Below are 25,567 nucleotides of genomic sequence, written 5' to 3'. Positions count from 1 at the left end.
AAGAGCCCATTATTACCCACGTTACTTAAGTATCAGTGTCATTTCTAAATTGTGTATGCTTACTCCTTCAAAACTGCCTTCAGTGTCTGATAACCTGAATTTGGAGCCAGACTTGAGACGCTGAGCTGGGACACTGTCAGTGTCAGCCTGTTCAACACCAAGGCTGCTGCTAGCAGACAAAGTATCCTGTGGGCTGCTCTCCACAGCCTCCTTGGCCTGATCTGGGCCCCTCCTCCGCTGGTAGCTGCAGGACAAGGTTAGATCTGTTACTCAATGATGCAAACTGATTCTGCTCACAGCTTACAGCTCCTGTTTTGTTGCTTTAGGAGGCTTGCTTTGCCCCTTGCTTCTGTGTGTGTGTGTGTGGGGGGGGTTGGGTTGTTTGTTTGTTTGTTTTTGAGACAGGGTTCCTCTGTGTAGCTTTGACTGTACTAGACCCACTTTGTAGACCAGGCTGGCCTCGAACTCACATCGATCTGCCTACCTCTGCCTCCCAAGTGGTGGGATTAAAGGTGTGCACCACCACACTTGGCTTTGCCCCTTGCTTCTAATCCCACAGCATTCTCAGACATTACCCACTCTCTCCATTGCTTCCTGGGCTTCTCAGTTTGAAGCTGTATAAGTCAAGAAGAAGTTACTGGCCTGGTCTCCTCATCGCCTGCCTTCTCCATACCCAAAGACTTAATAACTGCATCTAGAATTTTTTAAAAAAGATTTTATGTATGTATGTAAGTATTTATTTATTATTTATACAGTATTCTGTACTGCATGTGAGCCAGCAGACCAGAACGATGGTCATGAGCCACCATGTGCTTGCTGGGAACTGAACTCAGGACCTCTGCAAGAGGTATGCTTAACCTCTGAGCCATCTCTCCAGCCCTGAAAGCACAGTTTTAACTTCCATTTGAACATGGCACAGTGAACTAACTCAGAGAGATCTTGGTCTAGAGCTATGTTAAACTATGTAACCTCATGTAAGCCACTTACCTATCCCAGCCTCATTTTCTGTATCTGAAAAAAAATCACTTGCAGGGGCCTGGAGAGATGGCTCAGAGGTTAAGAGCACGGTCTGCTCTTCCAAGGTCCTGAGTTCAATTCCCAGCAACCACATGGTGGCTCACAGGTGATCTGATGGCCTCTTCTGGCCCGCAGGTGTACATGCAGGCAGAACACTGTATACATAATAATAAATAAATATATCTTTTTAAAAAACCAAAAAACCCCACTTGCAGTAGCTGATTATTGGACTTCCGATACTGGGTGGCCCCTCACCTCTTTGTTCCTCTGTTCTTCCTACTGCCATAGCTGCATACACCAAGCCTTCCACTATGTTTCATATTTACTGTCATGCTTAGAATGTAAGAGAGTGCCTTGTCTCTTGTTTACTGTTTTTCTGCTGCTGGATCACCCTCCTGTGTGCCAGTGTCTGGCAGATAAGTACCAACACGGGGCAGGGGGGTCTCCTGCTTTTTCTCAGTGGAACCCAATACCTCACAGCCCAGACTGTCTTCATTCTCTCCAGAACATCAGTGTCAGAGGGCAGCCCCTCACTCCAGTACTACAGTGAATCACGTTGTCAAGCACTCGCTCCTTAGTATGGGGCCCCCAGGTGAAAAAACATTAGTAACAGGGCGCATGTGCTTTCAGAATGCCAACTCCAGGCTCCACAGACTATGCCTGCTAAAGCAACAGTGAATTTTTGCTACCCCATTGCAGCTACAGGAAAACACAAGAAAGACCAACAGAACTTCCCAGAGAATTCTGCTAACATACAGAGTGGAATCAAATACAGTCAATTCAGCCCTACATTGCACAGTGTTCTCTTTTAGTTTTCATGGATTAGAATCTGTAATTTCTACAGGAGAGCTGGGAGGAGAATGGAAAGAAACTCAAGTAAGGTATGCAAAGGATGGCTACCAGGGACAGTTCACTAGAGAGCCAAGGATCAGCTTCATACTTTAATGTGAGTGCTAAGCTAATAAGCACAAGACAACTGACTGAGAAGACTGTGCACAGAGCAGGGCCAAGAAGCAGTACAAGAATTTTATTTTATTTTATTTTATTTTGGTTTTTCAAGACAGAGTTTCTCTGTGTAGCCTTGGCTGTCCTGAACTTGCTTTGTAGATCAGGTTAGCCTCGAATTCAGAGATCTGCCTGTCTCTGCCTCCCAAGCACTGGGATTATAGGCATGCACCACCGTGCCTGTCTTAGTACAAGATTTTAAAAATACCCAAACCAAAAGGCTCTTTGCTCTTAGGATGACAGTTCCCATCTTTGAACACAAGAGGACCCCCAGAGTGCCTCCAGCTCTTACATCATCTGCTGAATGAACACGTGGCATATGCAGGGAGGACAGAGGTCTAGGGCATAGACTGCATACTGTTAGGGTGGTGCAGAGAGACATATGATGAGGAGAGGTTCAATCTGGGGCAGCACACAACTCAGTGGTAGAGTACCTGCCTAGTAACATGTGTGTCCTAGTTTTCCAGTCCAGCACAGCCTTTAACACCCCCTCAAAAAAGAGGTTACCATCATATGTTATAAGTGGTGATAAAATAACACCATTTGCCAAGGATGGTGACACATGTTTGAAATACCAGCCTCCAGGAGGATGACATAGGAGAATGCCCAGTTTGAGGGCAGCCTGGTCTATACAATGAGATTCTTTCAATAGATGATAGATAGATAGATAGATAGATAGATAGCTACCTGGCTGGAGCAGACATTTTCATCTATGCAGGGTGACTAGGGAAGGTTACTAATGTGTATAAAAATCACTGCACAGGCTGGGCGTGGTGGCGCACGCCTTTAATCCCAGCACTCGGGAGGCAGAGGTGGGCGGATCGCTGTGAGTTCGAGGCCAGCCTGGTCTACACAGTGAGTCCAGGACGGCCAAGGCTACACAGAGAGACCCTGTCTCAAAAAACAAAAAACAAAACAAACAAACAAACAAACAAATCATTGCACAGAGAAAGCTTATGTTTCCTCCTGGCCAAGTCCACAGCTTTTCTGCTAAATACCGGAGCCTAAGAGCTTACTTTAGTGACTCAGTGCCTCAGCATGTAGCCTGGAAAAGGTACTGCAAAGAATATACAAGAGCCTATTGGTGGGGTGACATACACCTTTAATCCCAGCACTTGAAAGGCAGAAACAGGTGAGCTAGAAACATAGTGAGGTACTATCTCAACAACACACACACACACACACACACACACACACACACACACACACACACACAGAATATACAGGATATACAATGACAGGAAATGTTGAAAGACACATTAGTAAAAGAATAAATATCCCAAAGCTGACAATTACTAATAACTATTTAAGAATGAAAAAAACAGAATGACTAAAACCAAAACTTTAAATGTTTAAAACGAAGTTGCAATACAAATACAGTATGGTGCCATTTATATGGGATTGAAGAACATGCAAAGTAATCCTAAGTAATGCATAGGAAAGGGAGAAGAGGACAAGAGGCTCAAGCTCTGAGAGTGCCAAGTAACTGCCCCTCCTCCTGCTCCCCACACTGTCACCCTACACAGGCCTGTTTTTATGATTTTGTTTACAAACCTTGCATGGTTTTAGAACGGCTTCTCCCACTTGCTTCTTTTCTTAGGTCCTCACTTTTCAACATCTGAAAGACCAGGAATTTCTGCAGAAACCTCAGCTTCCCACCTTTTCTGGAGAGAGCCACTCTAGGGCTGAAGCCCATAAGCCACTCAGCCAATCAAACCTGGACATGAGTCACCTGCACCCCGGGCTCTGGGGAGGCTCCTACACTCTACTAGTTCTGCACCCCCACCCACTCAGATGGGTGTCTTCCTATGGTTCCTTTCCCCAGACACTCCTGAAGGTGCTCAGACCACAGACCTTTGTCTTCCTTCCTGGACTGTCTTCTTCCTTGTTTGCGTTTTCCCTGCCCTCATCCAATCTGGGCAGCTGTGCCTTCAATAGAGTCCAACTGGTGCATCTGTCACAGGGCCACTGCAAGAGCTGCTGCTTTGCCTTGCTTTCTCAGACAGTCACACTGTAGTGCAGGATACTCTCCAACCCACGATCTCCCGCCTCTACTCAGGTTCTTCCCTGATTTCACCTAGTCTGTTCTTTGCCCAGCTAGCCAGCCTCTTCACCATCTAGGCAGCAGCCGTAAGCTATAATTGTTTAAGTCAGGCCACATCATCCTCTTCTCCAAAACCTCCAATACTTCAGAGCTTCTCAGAAGAAAGCCAAAGACTCTTAGAAAGACTATCCATGTATCAGTTCCATCTGTGCACCCAGAAGGACAAGGCTAGGCTCCCAGGCAGGGCTGGCTGGGACAACACTACAGCTATGAGTTGCCTCAGCTCCTGGACTTCCTGGCTGTTGTCTCACTTCTTATAATGTGAAAAAAGTATCCACACAGGTACTTCACATTTTGACATGCTCAACAGTTCCTTTAGAAGCTCCATGTCACCTTATCAATCACTTCTGAGACGTTCTAATCACACCACTTTTCTCGGCTGTCTGCCCATCACAGTTCATCAGAGTAGGGGTGGACACACGCACAGCCTATCGGATTCTGCTTGTGACCAGCACTAGATACTCCAGAAGTCATGCTGAGCTGGGCTCGAATGGCCATCTTCACCACATGTGTGCTAACACAGAGAGATGGGATTCACAAGAAAAGGAATGGCCCCCAAGTGGAGAGAAAGGCAGTGGGAGACAGGTCACTCGGTACAATGACTTTATCTGTTGTTCACAGTTCTTACTAAAGGGCCCTCTTGGGGCTTTATTCTTCCAGCCCACAGCTTCAGAGAGATATTCCTATATCTTACCCCTATATAAATTCTATTTTTTTTTTAACTAGATGGAGGATGTTCTTGCATTGAGTAATGCAATGCTGCCTATAACAGAGAGCCATATATTATGGTGTGAATCTGGAAAGTGCCTCAGGGGCTCATGTGTGTGAGGACGTCCCCCTGGCTAAAAGCACTGTTTTACAAAGTTAATGGAGCCTTTGGAACATGGTGCTTAGAAGCAGGCCTTTGAAAGCAGAAGCCTGGCCAAGCTTCTGTCTCCTGGTCCTCCAAAAGCTAACAAAGCAGGCATCACGTTCTCCAGGCCCCAGAGGATCTGCTCCACACCATGCCTGTGCCACCATGATAGACTGCAATACCCAAAACAAACACTTCCTCCAGGAAGTTACCTCTGCCAGAGTCCTGACTACAGGCAAAAAGTGACTAGCATTACCCACAGAAGCTGCAGCTTTTGAATTCCTGTCCCCAGAGGATGTGGTGTATAAGCAGCAGCCTCAGGCAATTTAGAATGCAAAAAGTCCAAAGGGAGGAGGAGAGAAAAAGAGCTGGGAAGAGAATTCCCATAACAGGAGGGGTTCTTAATAAGTATTCAATTTAGTTCTAGAGAAATTCAGTAGCATCTGTATTCAGGAATGCAACCTGCTATGAGAAAAAAGAAGGGAGGGAAGGAGGGAGAAAGAAAGGGAGGGGAAGGGCGTGAAGGAGAGGAGAGACACAACCCTTGCCTCCAAGAGGACAGTCAAATTAACAATCAAAATCTAAGGTTAGAGGTTGTAACATAGAGTGATGCACAGTGTGGAGGATACCCAGGCAGGAATGCAGGTTTTTACAGACAATTGTGAGCTGGCTGAGAACACAGGGGAGGTGGGCGTGAGAGGACAGGATAGACTGGGCAAGGACTAACAAGGAGCAAGTAAGTATTAAAAGGCAAGTGCAACAACAGATGCAGCAAAACGAGTGAACTCAAGAGGACATCAGAGGAGCAGCTGCCTCTCACAGCATCAGGCACACAGGACACCTCGGTTCAGGAAGAAAGTATGGAGGTTAGAACCCTCTCAATTCAACCTTCCGGTATAATGATACTGTTCCATCTCATTACAAAACCATTTCAAGTAGTTATATTTCAGAGATTTCATCTTAAGAGTGGTCACAAAAGAAGAATTGATAGTCTGTTTAAACAGACTATCACATTTTAGAGCAAATTTAGCAAAATATATTTTATATAAAGAGCTTAAAAAAAACTAAGCTCATTTTCTTAAAAAAAAGAATGAAAAGAAAAAAATTGGAATTATATACAAATATGTTATTCAGGGCATAAGAAGTTCTATCCCACTTCTAGGAATATATCCAAAATAAGAACATGTACAACAGAAGGCACTACACACAGAGTTCCAGACGGCACGGCGAAAATCAACTATCTAGCAGTGACCACTGTTATAATGCTGTTGGAATATTATTTGATGAAATGCAATTTAAAAATAACAACAGAATGAATTTTTTTTCTTTTTTAAAGACACAGGGCTGGGTATATAGTTCAGAAGCAGAGCCATCACCCAGTACACTCAAGGACCTGAGTTTAAAACAATGGTATGGGGCTGGAGATGGTTCAGTGGTTGAGAGCACTGACTGTTCTTCCAGAGGACCTGGGATCAGCTGCCAGCACCCGCGTGGCAGCTCACACCTGTCTGTAACTCCAGTTCTAGGAGACCTGACACCCGCATACTGACATATATACAGGCAAAACATCATGCATGTGAAATGAAAATTAATGATTAAAAAATAGTGTTTATTTACTAATTATAGAGTGCTACATACAAAAATATTTATATATTTTTTGGTTTGGTTTTGGTTTTTTGTTTTGTTTTGTTTTGTTTTTCAAGACAAGGTTTCTCTGTTTAGCCCTAGCTGTTCTGGAACTCACTCTGGCCTTGAACTCAGAGAACCACCTACCTCTGCCTCCTGAGTGCTGGGATTAAAGGTGTATGCCACCACCACCCAACCCAAAATTATATTTTATTTTTGGTTTTTTGAGACAGGGTTTCTCTATGTAGCCTTGGCTGTCCTGGACTCGCTTTGTAGACTAGGCTGGCCTCAAACTCACAGCGATCCGCCTGCCTCTGCCTCCCGAGTGCTGGGATTAAAGGCGTGCGCCACCACGCCTGGCCCAAAATTATATTTTATAAAACAAAAATGTAAGGCCATGCATGGCAGGCATGCCTTTAATTCTAGCACTCAGAAAGCAGGGACAAGTGGATGTCTGTGAGCTGAGGTCAGCCTGGACTACATATTGAGTTCCAGGCCAGCCAAGGATCCATAGTGGAACCCTGTCTCAAAAACAAAACAAAAGCCAGGCATGGTGGTGCACGCCTTTAATCCCAGCGCTCAGAAGGCAGAGGCAGGTGCATCCTTTTGAGTTCAAGGACAGCCTGGTCTACAAAGGGAATCCAGGACAGCCAGGGCTACACAGAGAAACCCTGTCTTGAAAAACCAAACCAAACCAAACCAAAAAAAAAAAATAAAATTTCAAGGTTATAAAGTAAAGATGTTTGCCTCTCAATGGTGAGATAAGCAGTTTATTTCAAGGTTATTTTTTTTCAAGGTTATTTTTGAAAAGTAATTGTATATATAAACTTCTAAGAGTACTTCACTCCCCTTAAAGCATTATAAAATATAAACTTACTTCATCAGAAGCAGAGCGCAGGCATTGGACAGCAGCCTGCTTTTTCATCTCCTCCAGCGTTAGATCGGAACACTTCTTCTTACTCCTTCCCCATTTCTTATAAGCTCCTTTCTCCCAGCCCAAGATGTCATTCTCCTGAAAAGAGATTGCACCAGGTTAGATGTAAGACTGGAGAACCAGTTTAAGAAGCCCTACAAACAACTGCTTACACATACACTTTCTACTAAATACTCACAAGATGAGTCTTAGAACCCAGTACTCACTGGGAATCTGTTTAGATTACTCATCACCTCAATAACTTTACTCTTTGCAGTGGTAAGAAATGTCCAATGGCAAACAAGTCAACTCATGCTTGTGCATAAACAAAAATGTAGCTAAAACCCAATATAAATTCTATGCTATACATTAAATTCTGTAATTTATACTTTTCAGTAACTGAATATTCAGGTCATGGTAATGTTTTACAGCTTAACAGTTAAATGGCCAAATTCCTATGTCTCTACCTTACCATCAAAAATCACCCAACAGATGTAAAGCATTTTTATAGGAAATGCCAGGTTTTTTTTGTTTTTGTTTTTGTTTCTGGTTTGTTTGTTTTTTTTAATTCTCCCTGGCTTATAAATGCCAGCATAAAAATCTAAAGACAATTTCAAAAGTAAGAAGGCAGAAGGGGACAGCAGCCATGCCACTGCCACTCAGCATAAACAAGAAAAACTGAGTGTGCTTCAGTTTGTTTTCCATGTGCCTTAAAAGGATATCCCTATGAATTCATAGTAGTACTTGCATAATTTTGTATCCAAGTTATTCATGATACAAATTCTTTGGCTATACAACATCCCAATGTAAGTTTACTTAGCTCTTTTCTTAAAGTGGAAATTTGTGAAATTATTTGCTATCACTTTGCTAGTCTGTTTTGGTTGCAAGGTCTTTCATTTGATAAAGTGATTAAAACAGTAAAAAGACAAGATGTGGAAAAAAAAAAAGAAGACTAGACAGGGCAGAAAGTAAGTGACTGACTGGCTGAAGTTACTCTTCAGAAGCACACTAATCTCAAGAAACAGACAACAGCAGATGAAGGAAATGAGACGCAGAAGAAAAAGAACCACAACTATAAATTCAAACCATCTTTTTAAGATCAAAATGCAAACCATCAACTGCCAACCCAGTTTTCACCTTGGTCCAAAACATAAAAATGACTCTTATGGTGCTAATCGAGTGGGAGCAGACCACCCTTTTGTGCCTCTCACACTCAGAACCTATAATAGTCACTTGCTGGCCACGTTTTTAGATCTCATTTTTGGGGTGAATGATGTTATTTCCATTTTCCAATGAAACAATGCTGTTGGCCACATGAGAATGATCACTGTTTTCATTAATCAACTGTGTTTGTCTGGACTACATCTGAGACCCAGTACATCCTATCTATGATATCTTCTGGAGTCAGAGTGTCTTCTATAACAAGAACGCAGGCCAGAGTTTTAACAGTGTTGACTCAAATCTTCTCCAAGAAAGACAGAGAGAAAATGCTCTAAGCCCCCATGGCTTACACTATTTCAAAACAAAACAAAAACCAGTGTGGCTGGTAAGATGACTCATGAGTTAAGAACATTGGTTGTTCTTCTGGAGGACCTGGGTTTGATTCCCAGCACCCACATAACAGCTCACAACTGTCTGTGCCTCCAGTTCCAGGCAATCCAATACTGTCTAGCTTCTGTGGTTACCAGGCATGCAAGTGGTACTAACACATACATGCAGGAAAACATCCATACACACACAATAAAAAATGAGAGAGAGAGAGAGAGAGAGAGAGAGAGAGAGAGAGAGAGAGAGAGAGAGAGTGTGTGTGTGTGTGTGTGTGTGTGTGTGTGCATGCAAGAGGGTCACTTGCAAATTACTGGAAATGGGTGGAGTTTAGTTCTGCCTGGACTAAGATTAGCTTTCCTCTTACTGAGCACCCAGATCCTGACATCTATTGCAGCTCAGCAAAGGTGACAAGCACTCAGCAGTATAAACAACTGCAAACTCACAGGGACATGCGGTCTTTCTGAAGCACAACTTGACAGCATGTGTCAAACATCTTTAGCATGTACTTGATCCACTAAGTCTACTTCTAGGAATTCCTAAGGAAATAATCACTAATGTAAAAAAAATCAGCAAAGCTATGTTGACTGTATCATTGTCAATAACGGCAAACAAGGAGAGACAACCTAAATGTCAAATAGGAGAGCATACTAAATAAGTCATGATTCATTCAGACAGTGGGACAGGACAGCTACTAAAGGGATTTGGAGTGAACTGACATGGAAAGTTATGGTAATAGTAGTTTAGTACAGTGTGATGTTATTTTAGTCACTCAATCTCACACCTACACACACACACACACACACACACACACCTAAGAAAAATGTTAGAAATATGTTCCCAAGGAACAGAACAAGACTTGTATCATTTATACTGTCTTATGTTCATAAGCTTTACATTCAAACCTTCTAAGTGGACAGAAATAAGAAGAGGCCTGAGCCTCATCTGGTACCTGCCCAGCCTTAGGTGTCCTGTCTGGCAGGCCTTTGTATGTGGAGAAAGAGCCATCCTCTTACCAGCAGGCCTCCCCTCGGCGTTAACCTGCAACACTGAATGCAACATAATTTCCCCTGCTGGAGAGGTGCAGTGTAGAAGGAAGAAGTGAGCCATTCTGAGACGGCAATCATTACGGAAACGCTAAAGAGGCATGTTCTCTTCTTGGTCTGGGAGATAAACAAAGGTTTCCAAGGAGGAATGGTCATCAATGCACACCATTAAACACTGACTAGACGTCTAGCCAGGTGAGGAGGCAAATTGTGTAGAAGAAACAGTATACTAACACAAGGCACAGCAAACATGCTCTGTACAGAGTTTGACTAAAAATATTTGAAGGTTAAAAGAATAGATAATTTAAGAAAAAAAGAGATATTTCTAAAATGTTTACTGATGAAAACTTAAATCTAAATCTAACTCAGGAGTGACTGTGTGTACTAATAAGAGTGTGCTTTGCAGGCTGGGGCCATAGCACAGAGGCCCAGGACTCAATCCCTATGCTAAAGGATGACATATTCCTTGGGAGGGAGAAAACATTTGACGGACGAAACTGCAAAGTAAGCATTTCCTATCCATGAAAAACAAAAACCTGGAGGCTGGAGAGACGGCTCGGTGGTTAAGAGCACTGACTGTACTTCCAGAGGTCATGAGTTCAATTCCCAGCAACCACATGGTGGCTCACAACCATCTATAATGTGATCTGATACCCTCCTTTGGCCTGCACATGTACATGCAGGCAGAGCTCTGTATACATAATAATAAATAATAAATCTTAAAAAAAAAAAAAAAAACAAAGAAAAAGAAAAAGCCAAGCCAGGCACAATTATGAAGGCCGGTGGTTCCAGATACCGGATATGCGAAGGCTGAGGTGGGAGGATGACCTGAACCCAGGAGTTTAAGATTACTGCAAGAAAACAAATCAAAACCAACCACAAATATTCAGTTGTAGAAGTGATTTTTCCCCCTTTCCAGAAAGATACAAACCTGGCAAGACATACATAAAGTATATCACCTTAAAAGCCAGGTATCAGGGCACATAATCAGCAATCTCAGCACTTAGGAAGCTGCAGCAGGAGATTCGTGAGCTTCAGGCCAGCTTGGACTATATGGTGAGACAGATGGCTCATCAGGTAAAGGAGGCTGCTGCTAACCCTGACAGGCTGAGTTAGACTCCTGGAACCCACCATGTGGAAGGAGCATACCATGAGTTTCCCATATAAACTTTAGGATTAGCAAATTGCCTCTGCAACATAGAGGTGGACAGGGCTCGGATAGTAACTGGTAGATCTGCAGATTGGTCTAGGGAGTACTGCCATCTTAATGATACCGCATTTGTTGATCAGAATTACATTTTCCCATTTATTCAGGTTTGAAGTCTTTGCACATTGGATGCTTTTAAACTGATGGCTCATCCTTCTAAATATATTCCTCATGTTTTGTTTTCAGAACTACTGTAAATGGAACTGCCTTCATTCCCTAGGGTACCTCTCACTCTTCTCCCCCCATTTCTTGCTTTGTTTTTGTAGTACTGGGGATGAGCCCAAGGCCTCCACAAACTAGGCAAATGCTCTACCATTGAAATGTAACCCTAGAGCCAACTGTTTCCAGTGATCTGGATAATTATCCCTTAACAGGCATCTGTTTCCAATGAAACTATGTCATATTTCACCAGAGGTAGCTTGACTTCTTCCCAATCTGGAGGTCATTCTTAACTGTCCTGATCATGGTCACTCATAAAAGATTCTATGTATTTTGTCTTCGATAATGTCCTCTCACAGATACTATCAAATTCTGGCATTAACTAGCAAGCCCAAGTTTACTTAGAAGGTATTTATGAAGCCAAATGTTTTCTTTTCTTTCTTTTGGTTTTTTGAGACAGGGTTTCTCAGCGTAGCCTTGGCTGTCTTGGACTCGCTTTGTAGACAAGCCTGGCCTCCAACTCATAGCGATCCACCTGCCTCTGACTCCCGAGTGCTGGGATTAAAGGTGTGCACCGTTATCGCCCGGCTTCCCCCCACCGCCAAATCTTTTCTTGATACCTGCCTGTTAATACACTGGTGTACTGTTGAAGCACAGAAGCTGTTTGGTATGATTTATGATGAACATCTGTTAAAATATTCACTGTATTACAGGTACACAGAGTTGTTTAGCCTCTGAGTTTTAGGTTGAATTCACTGGGAAACATAAAACCTGTAACAAAAGCTACATAAAAAATGTAGCACATTGGGCTGGAGAGATGGCTCGGAGGTTAAGAGCACTGCCTGCTCTTCCAAAGGTCCTGAGTTCAATTCCCTCCAACTACATGGTGGCTCACAACCATCTATAATGAGATCTGGTGCCCTCTGCTGGCATGTAGTTGTATATGCAGACACAACATTGTATACATTATATATATATATCAAGCTGGGCATGGTGGCGCACGCCTTTAATCCTAGCACTCAGGAGGCAGAGGCAGGTGGATTGCTTTGAGTTCGAGGAAAGCCTGGTCTACAAAGTCCAGGACAGCAAAGGCTAACACAGAGAGACCCTGTCTCAAAAAACAAAAAAAAAATATGTGTGTGTGTGTGTGTGTGTGTGTGTGTGTGTGTATACATACATACATACACATACATACACATATACATACACATCATATCACAATATACCTTTTGCATTCTGTTCTTTCCACTTTATTTCAAGAGCACTGTCCCACTCCACATTTTTCTGTTGTGTATTATATGTGTTATAAGTTATTAAACATTTATTTAAATATCAATTAAATTTATTAAAATGAACTAATATTTTTAAAACAGTATAGTATAAAAAAGACGAAAATACTTCTATTTTATACTGAATATAAATGTCTCCTACTGCTGAGCTCATGCTGACCTGGCTTGAGGGGAGTCACTGGCTGCACATGAACCATGGAGTGCTGCTTTCTGACGGCTCTTGTGCCTCTGCAGCAGACCTTGAAGGCAGGCCCTGCTTTGCTTTTAGCCACGTAGGGCCTGGAGTGGGGCCAGGGTGTGAAGAAGCAGAACTACTTTGAGAATGGTGCCCCACTGCCCTTACTCTACTTCCTTCTCGGCTTCCCGGACACTAGGAGGTGAGAAGCTCTGCTATGTTCTTCTACCATGGTTTCTACTTCACCACACAGTGTAAAAACAATGAAACCAGCCCACTATGGACTGAAATCTCTCAAACTGTGTGCCAAAACACAAGATAATCTTTCCCTATTCAGGTTTTTCCTGTGTGTGTGCGTGTGTGTGTGCGTGTGTGTGTATGTGTGTGTGTGTGTGTGTGTGTGTGTGTATGCTGTGTGTATTATTTACTTTCTCCCAGCAACAGAAAGCTCACTGATGGATACCTGTTATCTTTTTATCTTCTATGCTCCATTAAAGGTAGACTAGTTGATAAACATCAATCAGTAGACACATACCAAAGAGTTTACTCAAAAACACTGAATAAGTTCGAGCATTTTTTCAAAGCCCTAATCTGGAAGGCAGAACACAATTATAAAGTACCAAAAGCAGAGGAGGCAGAAGAGCTCCCCAGGAGCCTTCTATTTATTAGCAGCTGCTTTTCTAGATACGCTGGTGAGGTGACATAAGGTTAAGGCTTTGACTGACTTCCTCATGCTGTCTTCTATCAAAAAGGAGGTTGGGAACTGGAGGAAGAAAAAGAACATGGCATTCTAAGCTACAGCTGGTGTCGCTGCCGTCTGCTGCTGACAGCCCACCCCTGCCTCCCACATCTTCCTGTTAACAGCCTCATGAGGAACAGAGCCCAGCGAGTTTGAATGAGACTGTGTCCCCATCCCCCAGCACACATACTATCACCCACTCCAGGCCCTAGGTGGGTGAAAGCAAAGCAGCAGGGCCTCCTTCAAGGTCTGCTCCAGAGGCACGAGGGCCGTCAGAAAGGAGCACTCCATGGTCTGGATGGTGTGTGAGAACGTGGTGCCCAGTGTCACCACTCTATGCCCCTACACAGAGCTAGGTCAAAGCCAAGCTGACAGGAGGAGGCAGCCAGAGAGGAGAGCAGAAGCCCAGGGACACTGAAGATGGTAAGCAAACCAAGCCAGGGCCAGCCCTACGTCTGCACGTGCAGCCAGGTGACTCCCCTCAAGCCAGGTCAGGTGGGACCTTTCAGCTGCTTGTAAATGGAAACTATGACCAGAAACTAAGATGTCTGTTAATCTACTAACTTCTCATCCCACTGCTTAGAAGAACTGATACCTGCTGCTAAAAGAAACAAAGCTCCAAACAAATGGATTTTCAGGGCAGCTAGATCCATTTCTACACTCTGATGTCCCCAAAGAGAAGTTGTCTCCTCAGTGGCCCCAACTTCAGTTGCCCAGAGTTTGCATCCCCAGTACCAGGTAGCTCTGCACTGCTGGCAGAAGGAATGCTGGCCTCTTCTCTATATTACTGAACTACAAATCCACACCAGAGCCGGTTCTTCAGCATCTTCTCCTGCCCGCTCTCAGCTCACAGGCTCCATCACTCATTCACCACAGTTCTTGGTCCATGCATGGACACCTGCCCAACCCAGTGCTCTATTGCTCTACAAACTTATCAAATGCCTTTTAAGGATCCACCTTTAGTTGTCTCTGTGTCCAATACTGTGTTAGGTGTGTATAATGCTATAACATTTAAGTAAAAGTAAACACTGAATCTTCAAAATGTAATATTTATCATCAAGATTTCTTTGTTCCACAAAGACATTTTTTGTTTTGTTTTGTTTTGTTTTTCACAAAAACATTTTTAAATACACACACAATATAAACAGGCTTGAAAAATGGCTTAGTGAAATTAAAAGCCCGTTATCACTCTTCCAGAAGACAGGAGTTCTATTCCTAGCACCCACATCAGATGGCTCACAACTACATGGAACTCCAATTCCAGAGGATCTGATGCCTCTAACTTCCTCAGGTATCCACATTCACAATGCAAACACAAACACAGACACACAGACACACACACACACGACTGAAAACAACTTTTTAAAATGTAAACAAAGGCACTATATGTGGTTCAGTTGGTTGAGTGCTTGCCTAGCATGCAGGACATCCTGGATACAGTTAGCAGCATCACATGACCTGGGCAGGGTGATGCACAACTATAATCCCAGGACTTGTAAGGTAGAGGCTGGAGAATAGAAGTTCATGGTCATCCTTGTTTACACAGTGAGCTCAAGGCCAGCCTGGGTTAAAGAAACCCTTGTCTCAAAAACAGATAGATAGATGGATGGATGGATGGATAGATAGATGGATAGATAGATAGATAGATAGATAGATAGATAGTCAGTCAGTCAGTCAGTCAGTCCTGGGCAGAATATGGACTCACGCTCATGCCATCAGCACTAGTACTGATGTCGTTCTGACTTGCACATTCTCACATACATTCCTTCGCTCTACACATTTTCCATTAACAGTACATGCTCCTACAAAGTAACTCTATACCTAAAGGATAGTTTTAATTTCAAACACACATTTGTTCTGCCACCTTTATAAGGGGTTGACAACAGCAGGAGTTGCAAGCACTGGCTGCTCCTAAAGAGGATCTCAGTTTGGTTTCCATTATCCACATTGAGTGGCTCACAAACTGCGTGCATCTCTAGCTCAGAGGATCTAAAGGGCCCTCTTGGGTCTCCAAGGGCACCTGCACACACACCTCTATACACATAAATAAAACACAATAAAAATACATGTAACAAGAATCGTTTTTTATTTGACCTCCCTGAAAGCTATGGTATTCTCTGCCTTACCAGGGCTAAGCAGAGAAGTATTTTTGGTAGCTGCGGAGATGCTCAGTGATAAAGCAGAATTGGGATCTCCACAGCCTATGTAAAAAGTTGGGCAGGCATGGCAGCCAATCTTAGCACTTGGGAGGCAGAGACAAATAATCCCAGAGTCACACTTGCTAGGTAAGCTAGAATTGGCGTAGTCCAGGTTCAGTAGCCCTGTCCCAATAAAGTAGAGAGTAGTTGAAGAAGTTAATCTGATACCATAGGCCTCTGCTTGCACCCACACACATTTAAACATACACACATAACACCTGCCCTCAAATAGTACTTTAGAGCTGTTTGTGTATAGGCCCAGACATAGTGTGTTTTCCCAGCTTCTGTCTGTCCGTCTGTAGGCAATGAATCAGAACTTGGGAACTCACTCTACCCAACTTGCTGTAAGGAATAAGAAACTAGAGAACACTTGACCAAGCCTGTTGGTGCCACGTACTTACACTTCCTTTCATGACATCTACCCTTTACCCTCCACATTTCACAGCACATGGATAAACACCTTGTCTTGAGAAATGTATTGCTGTTGATCAAATCTTCTAGACTGAAACTCCTAACAAACAACCCTTAAGAAATGAGAAGTTAAAGTCTTACTAAAAACAACCTACTCACCATGAACTGGAGTATCTATGAGAAACTTCCTCATTTCTGGAAAGAGCATTCTTCCATTCTTATGGAGATAACTAACAACTTACTTGCCTCTCTCTATTTTACATTTTCTAGAAAGACAGGAATAAATGAAAAGGCTGATTCCAAAATAACACATCTGCTGATTATGAAATTTTCAGTCCCTTCAGAACCTTACTTGAGCTGAGTGTGTTGGCACATGTATTCCTAACACTTGGATGACTGGGGCAGGAGTATCAGTTCAGTTCAACGCCAGCAGGCGATATCAAAGTAAAACAAAAGATAAAAGTAAATGAACAAAAAACACAAGACAAAACTTTATTTGACCTAGTTCCTAGCCAGAGCAGTAAGCAACCTATAAGCTGGGAAAGTACAGATGTGCCTAGCCCAAGGATGCCCACACCAGCTACAAGAAAATGGGCTCTGGGCAAGTGATGTGTGAAAATATTAGGAGCCTCAGAGAAAGCCTCTGTATTACTTATTGTACTCTAGGGCTCTGTGCGTAAGAGAGAGAGAGGGTGGGGGTGGGGGGGAGGGAGGCAGAGAGAAAGAGGGGGGGGAGGCGCGGGTGCAGGCACAGAGAGAGACAGAGACAGAGAGAGACAGAGAGAAGAAAGGTAAAGCTGGATTCTTGTCAATAAAAGTTCCTCCTGCCCTGAGAGGTGGTTGCAGGTGTGGCTGCTGTGTCACAGGTGCATCAGTAGGTGGCAGAGGGGACAGAGGTTATGTTTATGCTCAGTGTTCTGACCTGTAAACATCTGAATGATTAGCAGCCTAATATTCCCTGAATAAAGCAAGCCTGAGGCAGCCTCCAGTCCAGTGCCACGAGGCCCCAGACAAGCAACTGGCCTAAGATAACCACCAGTCTGGCGCCATGCAGGCCTGAGGGGGCAAATCATGTCTGAAATGACCTCTGCCCAGAGCCATAATACATGAGTGGGGCATAGCATGCCAGCGTCCACTCCTGAGACAAACCCAGACAGATACTCGAAGACTCCAGGCGCCATTGAGAGGTGCAAGTAAGTGGTGGAGAAATGAAAGAGAAAGAACGGAAGAAGGATGTGGACACAATGGAGAGAGGTAGAACTGGAGACTCCAGGGTAGTGAGAAACAGGCGGACATGAGTGATCCCACCTGGGACTATGGTGGGGTCCTGACTTATGGTACCAATGGGGGCCACATCTGAGTCTGTGGCCCTACAGCAGCAGGGGTCTGTTACCACCAAAGGCCAGGCAGACATCCCTGGTCTGGGCTGCCATCCAGGGACATGTTGATGTCTGCGGGCTGTGCAGTTGGCCCCACCCTTCATCTGAGCATCCTGAGAGAGCTAGCCCTGGAGGCATGAGGGAAGGAGAGCAGACCCCACCCCTAGCCAGCTGCACACTGAAGGAGTTGCTGGTAAGCTAGCCCTGAGGACATAAGCGTGGGAGAGATAGCCCTGGCACTCATCTCCCATGCAGTGGCAGGAACACTCCCCCTTCCTTCCCCCCCCCCCCCCCCCCCCCCCCCCCCCCCCGCCACAACAGGTGGGAGACCTGGCCCTGGAGTCACAAGAGCAGGAAATCTGTCCCTGCCTCTCACTAGCTGCAGCTCACAGGAGAACCACCACTGCACCTCACCTGGGCATCACAATAGAGCTGATCCTGGTGGCAAGGGTGCAGGCAAGACAGCCCCAGGACATGAGTATGGGAGAGCTGGCCCATCACTTTTCTATAGTTCAGTGACATAGGCAAGGTAGAGATGGTCCCCTTCACCCCTTGCTACATAAAGCAGACAGGTGAACTGGTCACAAGATCATTAGAGTGGGAGAGCTGGCCCTGCACCTCACTTGGGCAGCACAGTAAAGCTGGGCCTTGATGTCAGGGTTGCTGCTGAGCTGGCCCCAGGACATGAGAGTGTGAGAGCCAACCCTGGCTCTTGTTTGTTCTGTAGTGGCATGGGTGAGGGAGAGATGCCCTCCTCTCTATTTTGCCCTTGTCACCAGTGACAAGTGGGACAGCTGCCACCATGGGGTCATGAGAGCATAAGTGCTGGCCCTGCCCTTCACCTGGACAGCACAGTAGAGCTGATCCTGATGGCAGGGGGCATGGCTAAGCCAGCCTCAAGAGTATGAGAATGGGAGAACTGGTCCTGAAACTTGTCTGCCATGCAGCAGCATGGATGAGGGACAGATGCTGTCCTCCACCCTCACCCCTTGCCTCCTATAGCAGGTGGGAAAGCTGGCCCTGGGGTTATGAGAGGAGGGGAGCTGGCCATGCCCCTTACCTGCTGCAGCACTAGGGAAAGCAGGTCCTGTACCTCATCTGAATAGTACAGTAGAACTGGCCTTGAATGTTGGGGTTGCAGGTAAGCCAACCTAGCGACTGAGTGCAGGAGAGCTGGCTCTGTCTCTTGTCTGCTGTGTAGTGGTGCAGATGAGGGAGAGATGCGCTCTTCCCCTCCGTTGTCCCTTGCCATCTATAGCAGGCAGGAGGGCTAGCCCCAGGGCCTTGAGAGTGGGAAAATTGGCCATGTCCCTCACCTCCTGCAATACTCAGGAGAGTGGGGCCATGTTCCTTACCTGGGCAGCAGGGAATAGCTGATCTTGGTTGCAAGGGGGGAGGAAGGGTTGCTGGTGAGCTGGCCCTGAGGGCATGAGAATGGAACAACCACCTCAGATACCTCTCAGGCCCAGATCCAAGGCTTTGATTTAGCTCACCCCAACATCTACCCTATCGACAAACTGCTGGACTGCATGAAGGAGCCAGGGCTACAGACCCAAAACTACAGGATTCCGTGACACGGGGCAACAACAGGACATCCAAGAGGACTCCCAGTGAGGATTCAGTACTGATAGAGTAGCAGAAGCCAGAGGCCTCGTACCAGACCAAGGAGTCACTGCAACGAACATTTGCAAGCCAAGTGTGGACAAAAGGGTATACACTGTAGGACACACTGTGACACACTACAGCTTCCACAATGACATTATTTTTTTCCTGTTGAGAGGGGAGGTTACATGGTGAAGGGTGAGTATGAGGGGAGGGGGAGATGAGTGGAACTGGGGTGCATGATGTGACACTCACAAAGAACCAATAAAAAGTTTTTAAAAGTTTGTTCCTGCAGTTGATGCTAGTAGCAATGTTTTAAAACAAAACTACTCCCAAAGTACCAAAATACCCCTTTTCTTTGGACTAAGAGATTTTAAAAACTACAAGACTAAATGCAGAGTTTGCATCCAGGGTTTTTTGTTTTTGGGGTTTTGTTTGGTTGGTTTGTTTTTGGTTATTGGAAACAGGGTTTCTCTGTGTAGCCTTGGCTGTCCTGGACTCACTTTGTAGACCACGCTGGCCTAGAACTCACAGCGATCCACTTGCCTCTGCCTCCTGAGTGCTGGGATAAAAGGCGTACACCACCACACCTGGCTTGCATACAGGGTTATATACAGGCCACTTTTGCGCTTGGGTAGACTGCCCCTCTGGAGGAGACTGGCAGCAGTTCTTGGAGAGTAAGGCTGGGGATTGAGGGGTTTTTGTTTTTGTTTTTGAGAATCAGCATTTGACTGACCTCAACAGCCACATGAAATAAAACGTGTGATGACAGATTTAGAAGTGGCATACAGTGATATATGTCACTAGAAAAGTTATGGACTTGACAGGCCTTTTAAGAGTACTGATTTTTCCATCTTACACCCATCAGGATGGCTAAGATCAAAAATTCAAGCGACACCACATGCTGGCGAGGATGTGGGGAGAGAGGAACACTCCTTCATTGCTGGTGGGAATGCAAACTAGTACAACCACTTTGGAAATCTATCTGGTGCTATCTCAGAAAAATGGGAATAGGGCTTCCTCAAGACCCAGCTATTCCACTCCTTGGAATATACCCAGAAGATGCTCCAGCACACAGCAAGAAAATTTGCTCAACCATGTTCATAGCAGCCTTATTCATAATAGCCAGAACATGGAAACAGCCTAAGTGTCCCTCAATAGAAGAATGGATAAAGAAACTGTGGTACATATACACTATGGAATACTATTCAGCTATTAAAAACAAGGAATTCCCGAAATTTGTGGATAAATGGATTGAGCTAGAAATGATCATAATGAGTGAGTTAACCCAGAAGCAGAAAGACTCAAATGGTATATACTCACTTATATCTGCATATTAGCCCAAGGGGCATGTCCCACGAAAGCCTTCACTTACCAGGAAACTGAGACAGAGGGGAGGACATTCTAGTGGGACTTTAGATGAGAGAATCATGGGAGAAAGGCAAAGTAGAAGGACCCAGAGGGTCCTAGAAGCCTACAAGTAGAACATTATGATAGGCAGATTTGGGCCCAGGGGTCCCGCTCAAACTAAGGCACCAGCCAAGGACAATACAGGCGGTAAACCTTAAACCACTACCCAGATCTAGCCAATGGACAGAACACTCTCCACAGTAGAGTGGAGAGTGGGATATGACTTTCTCACATACTCTGGTGCCTCACCTTTGACCATGTCCCCTGGACGGGGAGACCTGGTGGCAATCAGAGGAAGGACAGCAAGTTACCAAGAAGAGACTTGATACCCTATGATCATATAGAGGGGGAGGTAATCCCCCTCAGGAACAGTCATAGGGGAGGGGAATAAGGGGAAATTGGGAGGGAGGGAAGAATGGGAGGATACAAGGGATGGGATAACCATTGAGATGTAACAAGAATAAATTAATAAAGGAGGAAAAAAAACTGAATCTACACATAAAAAAAAAAGAGTACTGATTTGTCTAATGTATTTTGATTAATACCATTCTTCCAGATAAATACAGTATTCACTGTGGAATGGAAGGAATAGAATACATGTGACTAGCTTTCCTAACAGTAGAAACCAACATTTGGGGCAGTGGTATGCAGGGCGGAAGGAAGGTCATCAATGTATTCCTAGTGCAGACGAAACACAAAGTCTGTTTCAGACTATAAGCAACAAGGAGAGAGTCTATGCGGTTAAGAACTGGACCAGACAGATATTCTACTACAATCCTGTTACTGACAGGATTTAAATAGAAAACCCCTCACACTACACAATGATGAGCTCTGATCTGAGGTACTTGAAGTCTTAAGCACGGACACATATGGGGCCGAAGAGATGGCTCATCAACTACGAGCACATGCTGCTCTTTCCAAGGATCCAGGTTCAGTTCCCAGAATCCACATGGTGGTTTACAACTGTTCATAACTCTAGCCAAAGGGATCCACCCTTCCGACCTCCATAGGCACTAGAAATGCTCATGGTACACATATATCCACACAAGCAAAACACTCATACACATAAAATATTTTTCAAATCTTTAAGAATGTACACATACAGGATTGATGAGATGGTTCAACAGGTAAAGGTAGCTGCTGTTAAGCCTGACAACCTGAGTTCAATGCCCGGAACCTACAAGGTAGAAAGGAGAATCAACTCCTACAAGTTGCCATCTCCAGATGCATGCTGTGGTACAAGTGCCCTTCCACTTCAAAAATAAATTTAAAAAAATAGACAAATACAGTTAATACTGTCAATTTGATACCTAGGAGGCAGGCCTAAAGGCACACTTGTGAGGGGTTTTCTAGATCAGCGGTTCTCAACTTGTGAGTTGTGCCCCCTTTGGGAGTCATATCCTGCATATCACATATTTACATTACGATTCTTAACAGTAACAACATTCCAGTTGTGAAGCAGCAGTGAAATAATGTTATGGTTGGGGTTACCATAACATGAGCAACTGTGTTAAAGGTCACAGCTTTAGGAAGATCGAGAACCACTGCACCTCTGGGAATGTGTGAAGGACTGTCTGAGTTGATGTTGGAGGACTCATCTTAACTGTGGATGGCGTCCTTCCCTGAACAGGGGATCCTAGACTATACAAAACGGAGAGGGTGAGCTGAGCACTAGCATGCATGCATCTGCTGCTCTCTGCTCCTGACTGGAGATAAGATGACCAGTTACCTCTAGATCCTGCCACTGTGACTTCCCTGCCATGTTGAACCATAATCTGGATTTCTGAGCCAAATAAGCTTTCTTTCTCCCTTAAGTTTCTGTTGGGGTATTTTATCACAAGAATAGGCTATAACTAGACACAGACACAGCCATCATCTGTCACAGAGCACGTAACACAAGTCAGTACCTGTTCCTGCAGGTCGTAGTCATAGCTGTCATGCAGCAGAAGACTGAGAATATACCGCGAATAGATCATGGCATCAATGCCACATTTCTCGAGCTCCTGTCCCAGCCAGGTTTGTACTGGGCCCAATGCATGAAGCAGAGACATGTCAGAGACAGACAGAGGGCCTGGATGAGAACTTGAGGCGCTTTCAGATGGCAAACCATCCACAGCAACTGTACAGACTGGGCGCATGAACTTAGGTTGCTGACATCCTTAAAACGCGAAGCATTTTCTACTGCAGACGTTCTGTTGGTATCTGGAGAGGATTTCACCCCAGCAGAACGGAGAGGAGCTGGACATGGAGGTTAGGCAGTGACCGCGCAGCAGTCAGCTCTCTACAGCACAATTTCCCTCTTCAGGCATGACCAGTGAATCAACACCAGGATAGCAACACACATGGAGATGCAATTTTCAACTTTCATTTCACATTGAGGCCGATGTCAGTCTCTGGCAGTACCTACAGGAATGAAACACAAAGGTGTGAAGATGATTTAATTTGTTTGTTTATTTATTTATTATTTATTTTGGTTTTTCAAGATAGGGTTTCTCTGCCTGTCCTGGCTATTCTGGAACTCACTCTGTAGACCAGGCTAGCTTCAAACTCAAGAGATCTGCTGGCCTCTGCCTCCAAAGTGCTGGGATTAAAGGTGTGAGCCATCACCACCTATTGGGGATGGTTTTTAAAAGGAAGGTGTTCCTTCTTTGTAAATGTATCTGGTGACTTGGAACAATGCCTTCTCTGTGTAGTATTTGGCATTTTAAACTGTGTGGCTCTGTAAACTTTAAAACCTGGTATCGTCTGGAATGAGAGGCAAGGAAGGGGACACTAACATCCATTCCCTATCTCAAGAGACTAGATTGGTAAAATGTTTATAGCAAATTGCTAGTTCACACTTAAATACAATGGAAACAACAACTAAACAGCAGTTGCATTAAGTCATTCATAAAAACAATCTTTAAATTTAAATTTACACCAGGCAGTGGTGACACATACCTTTTATCCTAGCACTCAGGAGGCAGAGGCAGGTGGATTTCTGAGTCCAAGAACAACCTGGTCTATAAAGCAAGTTTCACAACAGCCAGGGCTACACAAAGAAACCCTGTCTTGAAAAACAAAAAAATTAAATTCATAGGTCATTATTTTGTATGGCTAGAACTGAGACTGGTCATGAGAGGTCACAGCCGGAGCTGAAGCACCCCAGCCTTGCAGGCACAGGCTGCACTGCCAGGCCTGCTGTGGCCTCTCCTAGCTGGGCTTCTGACTCAGCAACACTGTTTCTTTAAACACACTTTCAGTATGCCCAATACTGGGTTTATTGAAGAGGAATTGTTCTTTATCCTTTGGGTTTGGGTTTTTAAACGCAGAGTCTAGCTATGTAGCCTACTAGGAAATGAAAACAGGGAAAGCAACACTGGTCAGCCCACTATGTTTGTGAACTTCCTCTGCCAAGCATGACTCAGAGCAGCATCTACAGTTAAAGGTGGACGCTCCACAATGATGTATGCCTGAGTTTCTGGGTCTCAGTAAAACTTACATTAAATACACAGAAAACAATTCTAAATTCACTGTACAACTAGACTAATAAGCGTTACTAAGTGCTTTGCTACTTACAAAAATCCTCATTACTCTGCCTTTATTAAATTGTGAAAGGCAGTTAAATTTAAGTGAAGATTTTCTACTTTTCTTTTCTCTCTCTCTCTCTCTTTTTTTTTTTTTTTTTTTTTTTTGGGGTTGTTGTTGTTGTTTTCAAGGCAGGTTTCTCTGTGTAGCTTGGCTGTCCTGGACTCACTTTGTAGACCAGGCTGGCCTCAAACTCACAGTGGTAAGCCTGCCTCTGCCTCTCAAGTGCTGGGATTAAAGGTGTGTGCCATGCTCGGCGGTTTTCTACTTTTCATTAGCTGATTATTTTCCAGCTAAAGCACTTTTATAAATCATTTAATAAATGTTTGGTTCCCAAGCAAGATATCAGACAGATCACCAATTAACAAATTCAATCCCAGCCCACTTGAAACAAGCCAACTCGTTACTTAGTGAAAGCCAGCCAGCCAGCCAGGAGTGATAGAGCATGCCTGTGATCCCAGCACTCAAGGAGGGAGAGGCAGGTGGATCTCTGTGAGTTCGAGCCTAACCTGGTCTGCAAAGCAAGTCCAAGAAAACCAAGGCTACATAGAGAAGCCTTGTCTCAAAAAACCAAAACCAAAATGACACCAGAGAGAGAGAGAGAGAGAGAGAGAGAGAGAGAGAGAGAGAGAGAGAGAGAAACAAAACAAAAACAAAAACCAGCTAAGACTGAGGGGACTTGAAACAGCAGGGGACTTGAAACAACTGAAGAAGAGTGAGAGAATCTCGACAGCTTGAACTCACAGGAAAACCTAGGGAGAGATTTGCACAAAGAAACATCAGAGAGTTGCAATGGGCTTTCCTGGAGTATTAAGCAGATTATTGATGGGTGTGAGCATGTAAGGAACTGAGGCAGAGTGTCAGAAGCACAAAGGTCTGATATGTGGGTCTGGTGACCCAGGGGTTGAGAAGTACTGGCCTTGGTAACCCCTGCACTGTCTCTAGGGCCAAGACATACCTGGTTCTCCAAGCTCCCACAGCGGGACCAGAGGTGGCTAAGAGTTTAGGTGATCTTTGCATTATCTATTTGGCCAGGACAGGAAGTCTAAATGACCTCTATGCTGTATGTCTGACTGAGACCACACCAGATCCTCCCCTAAGGCCTTAAGATAACACATGTGGCTTATCTCTAGAACCCATCTTCATGGAAAAAGTGCACTTTGAAAAGAGCTTCAGTGTAATTATGCCTTTTTGTGCACAGGAAATTGTGCACAAGGAAACTTTTTTCCAAATTGTACTGTACTTAAATATGCCTACAATAAACTGTCGGTGCTAGACTCTAGAAGTCTGAACCAACACCAGCTAGTTAGTCACGCTGAATC

The 25,567-nt window shown here is 44.4% G+C and overlaps 1 protein-coding gene across 7 annotated transcripts in view; it reads right to left on the bottom strand.

The window, feature by feature from the left end:
* KIAA0232 overlaps nucleotides 1-25,567 on the bottom strand; it is a 73,744-nt gene that overhangs the window by 23,054 nt on the left and 25,123 nt on the right. For all 7 annotated transcript variants that reach the window (XM_084797439.1, XM_084797442.1, XM_084797443.1 and 4 more), the window contains exons 2-3: nucleotides 22,586-23,081; nucleotides 7,483-7,617 (exon numbers count right to left, since the gene is read on the bottom strand). In XM_084797439.1, coding sequence (XP_084653565.1) covers nucleotides 7,483-7,617; nucleotides 22,586-22,816 — 366 coding nt within the window. In that variant the 5' untranslated portion in view covers nucleotides 22,817-23,081. The remainder of the gene's footprint in view (nucleotides 1-7,482; nucleotides 7,618-22,585; nucleotides 23,082-25,567) is intronic.

This window comes from Acomys minous (assembly GCF_964271855.1).
Source record: "Acomys minous genome assembly, chromosome: 10".
NCBI lineage: Eukaryota > Metazoa > Chordata > Mammalia > Rodentia > Muridae > Acomys > Acomys minous.
The sequence above is the reverse complement of the archived record's forward strand: the minus strand, read 5'-3'. Positions and strand labels throughout refer to the sequence as shown.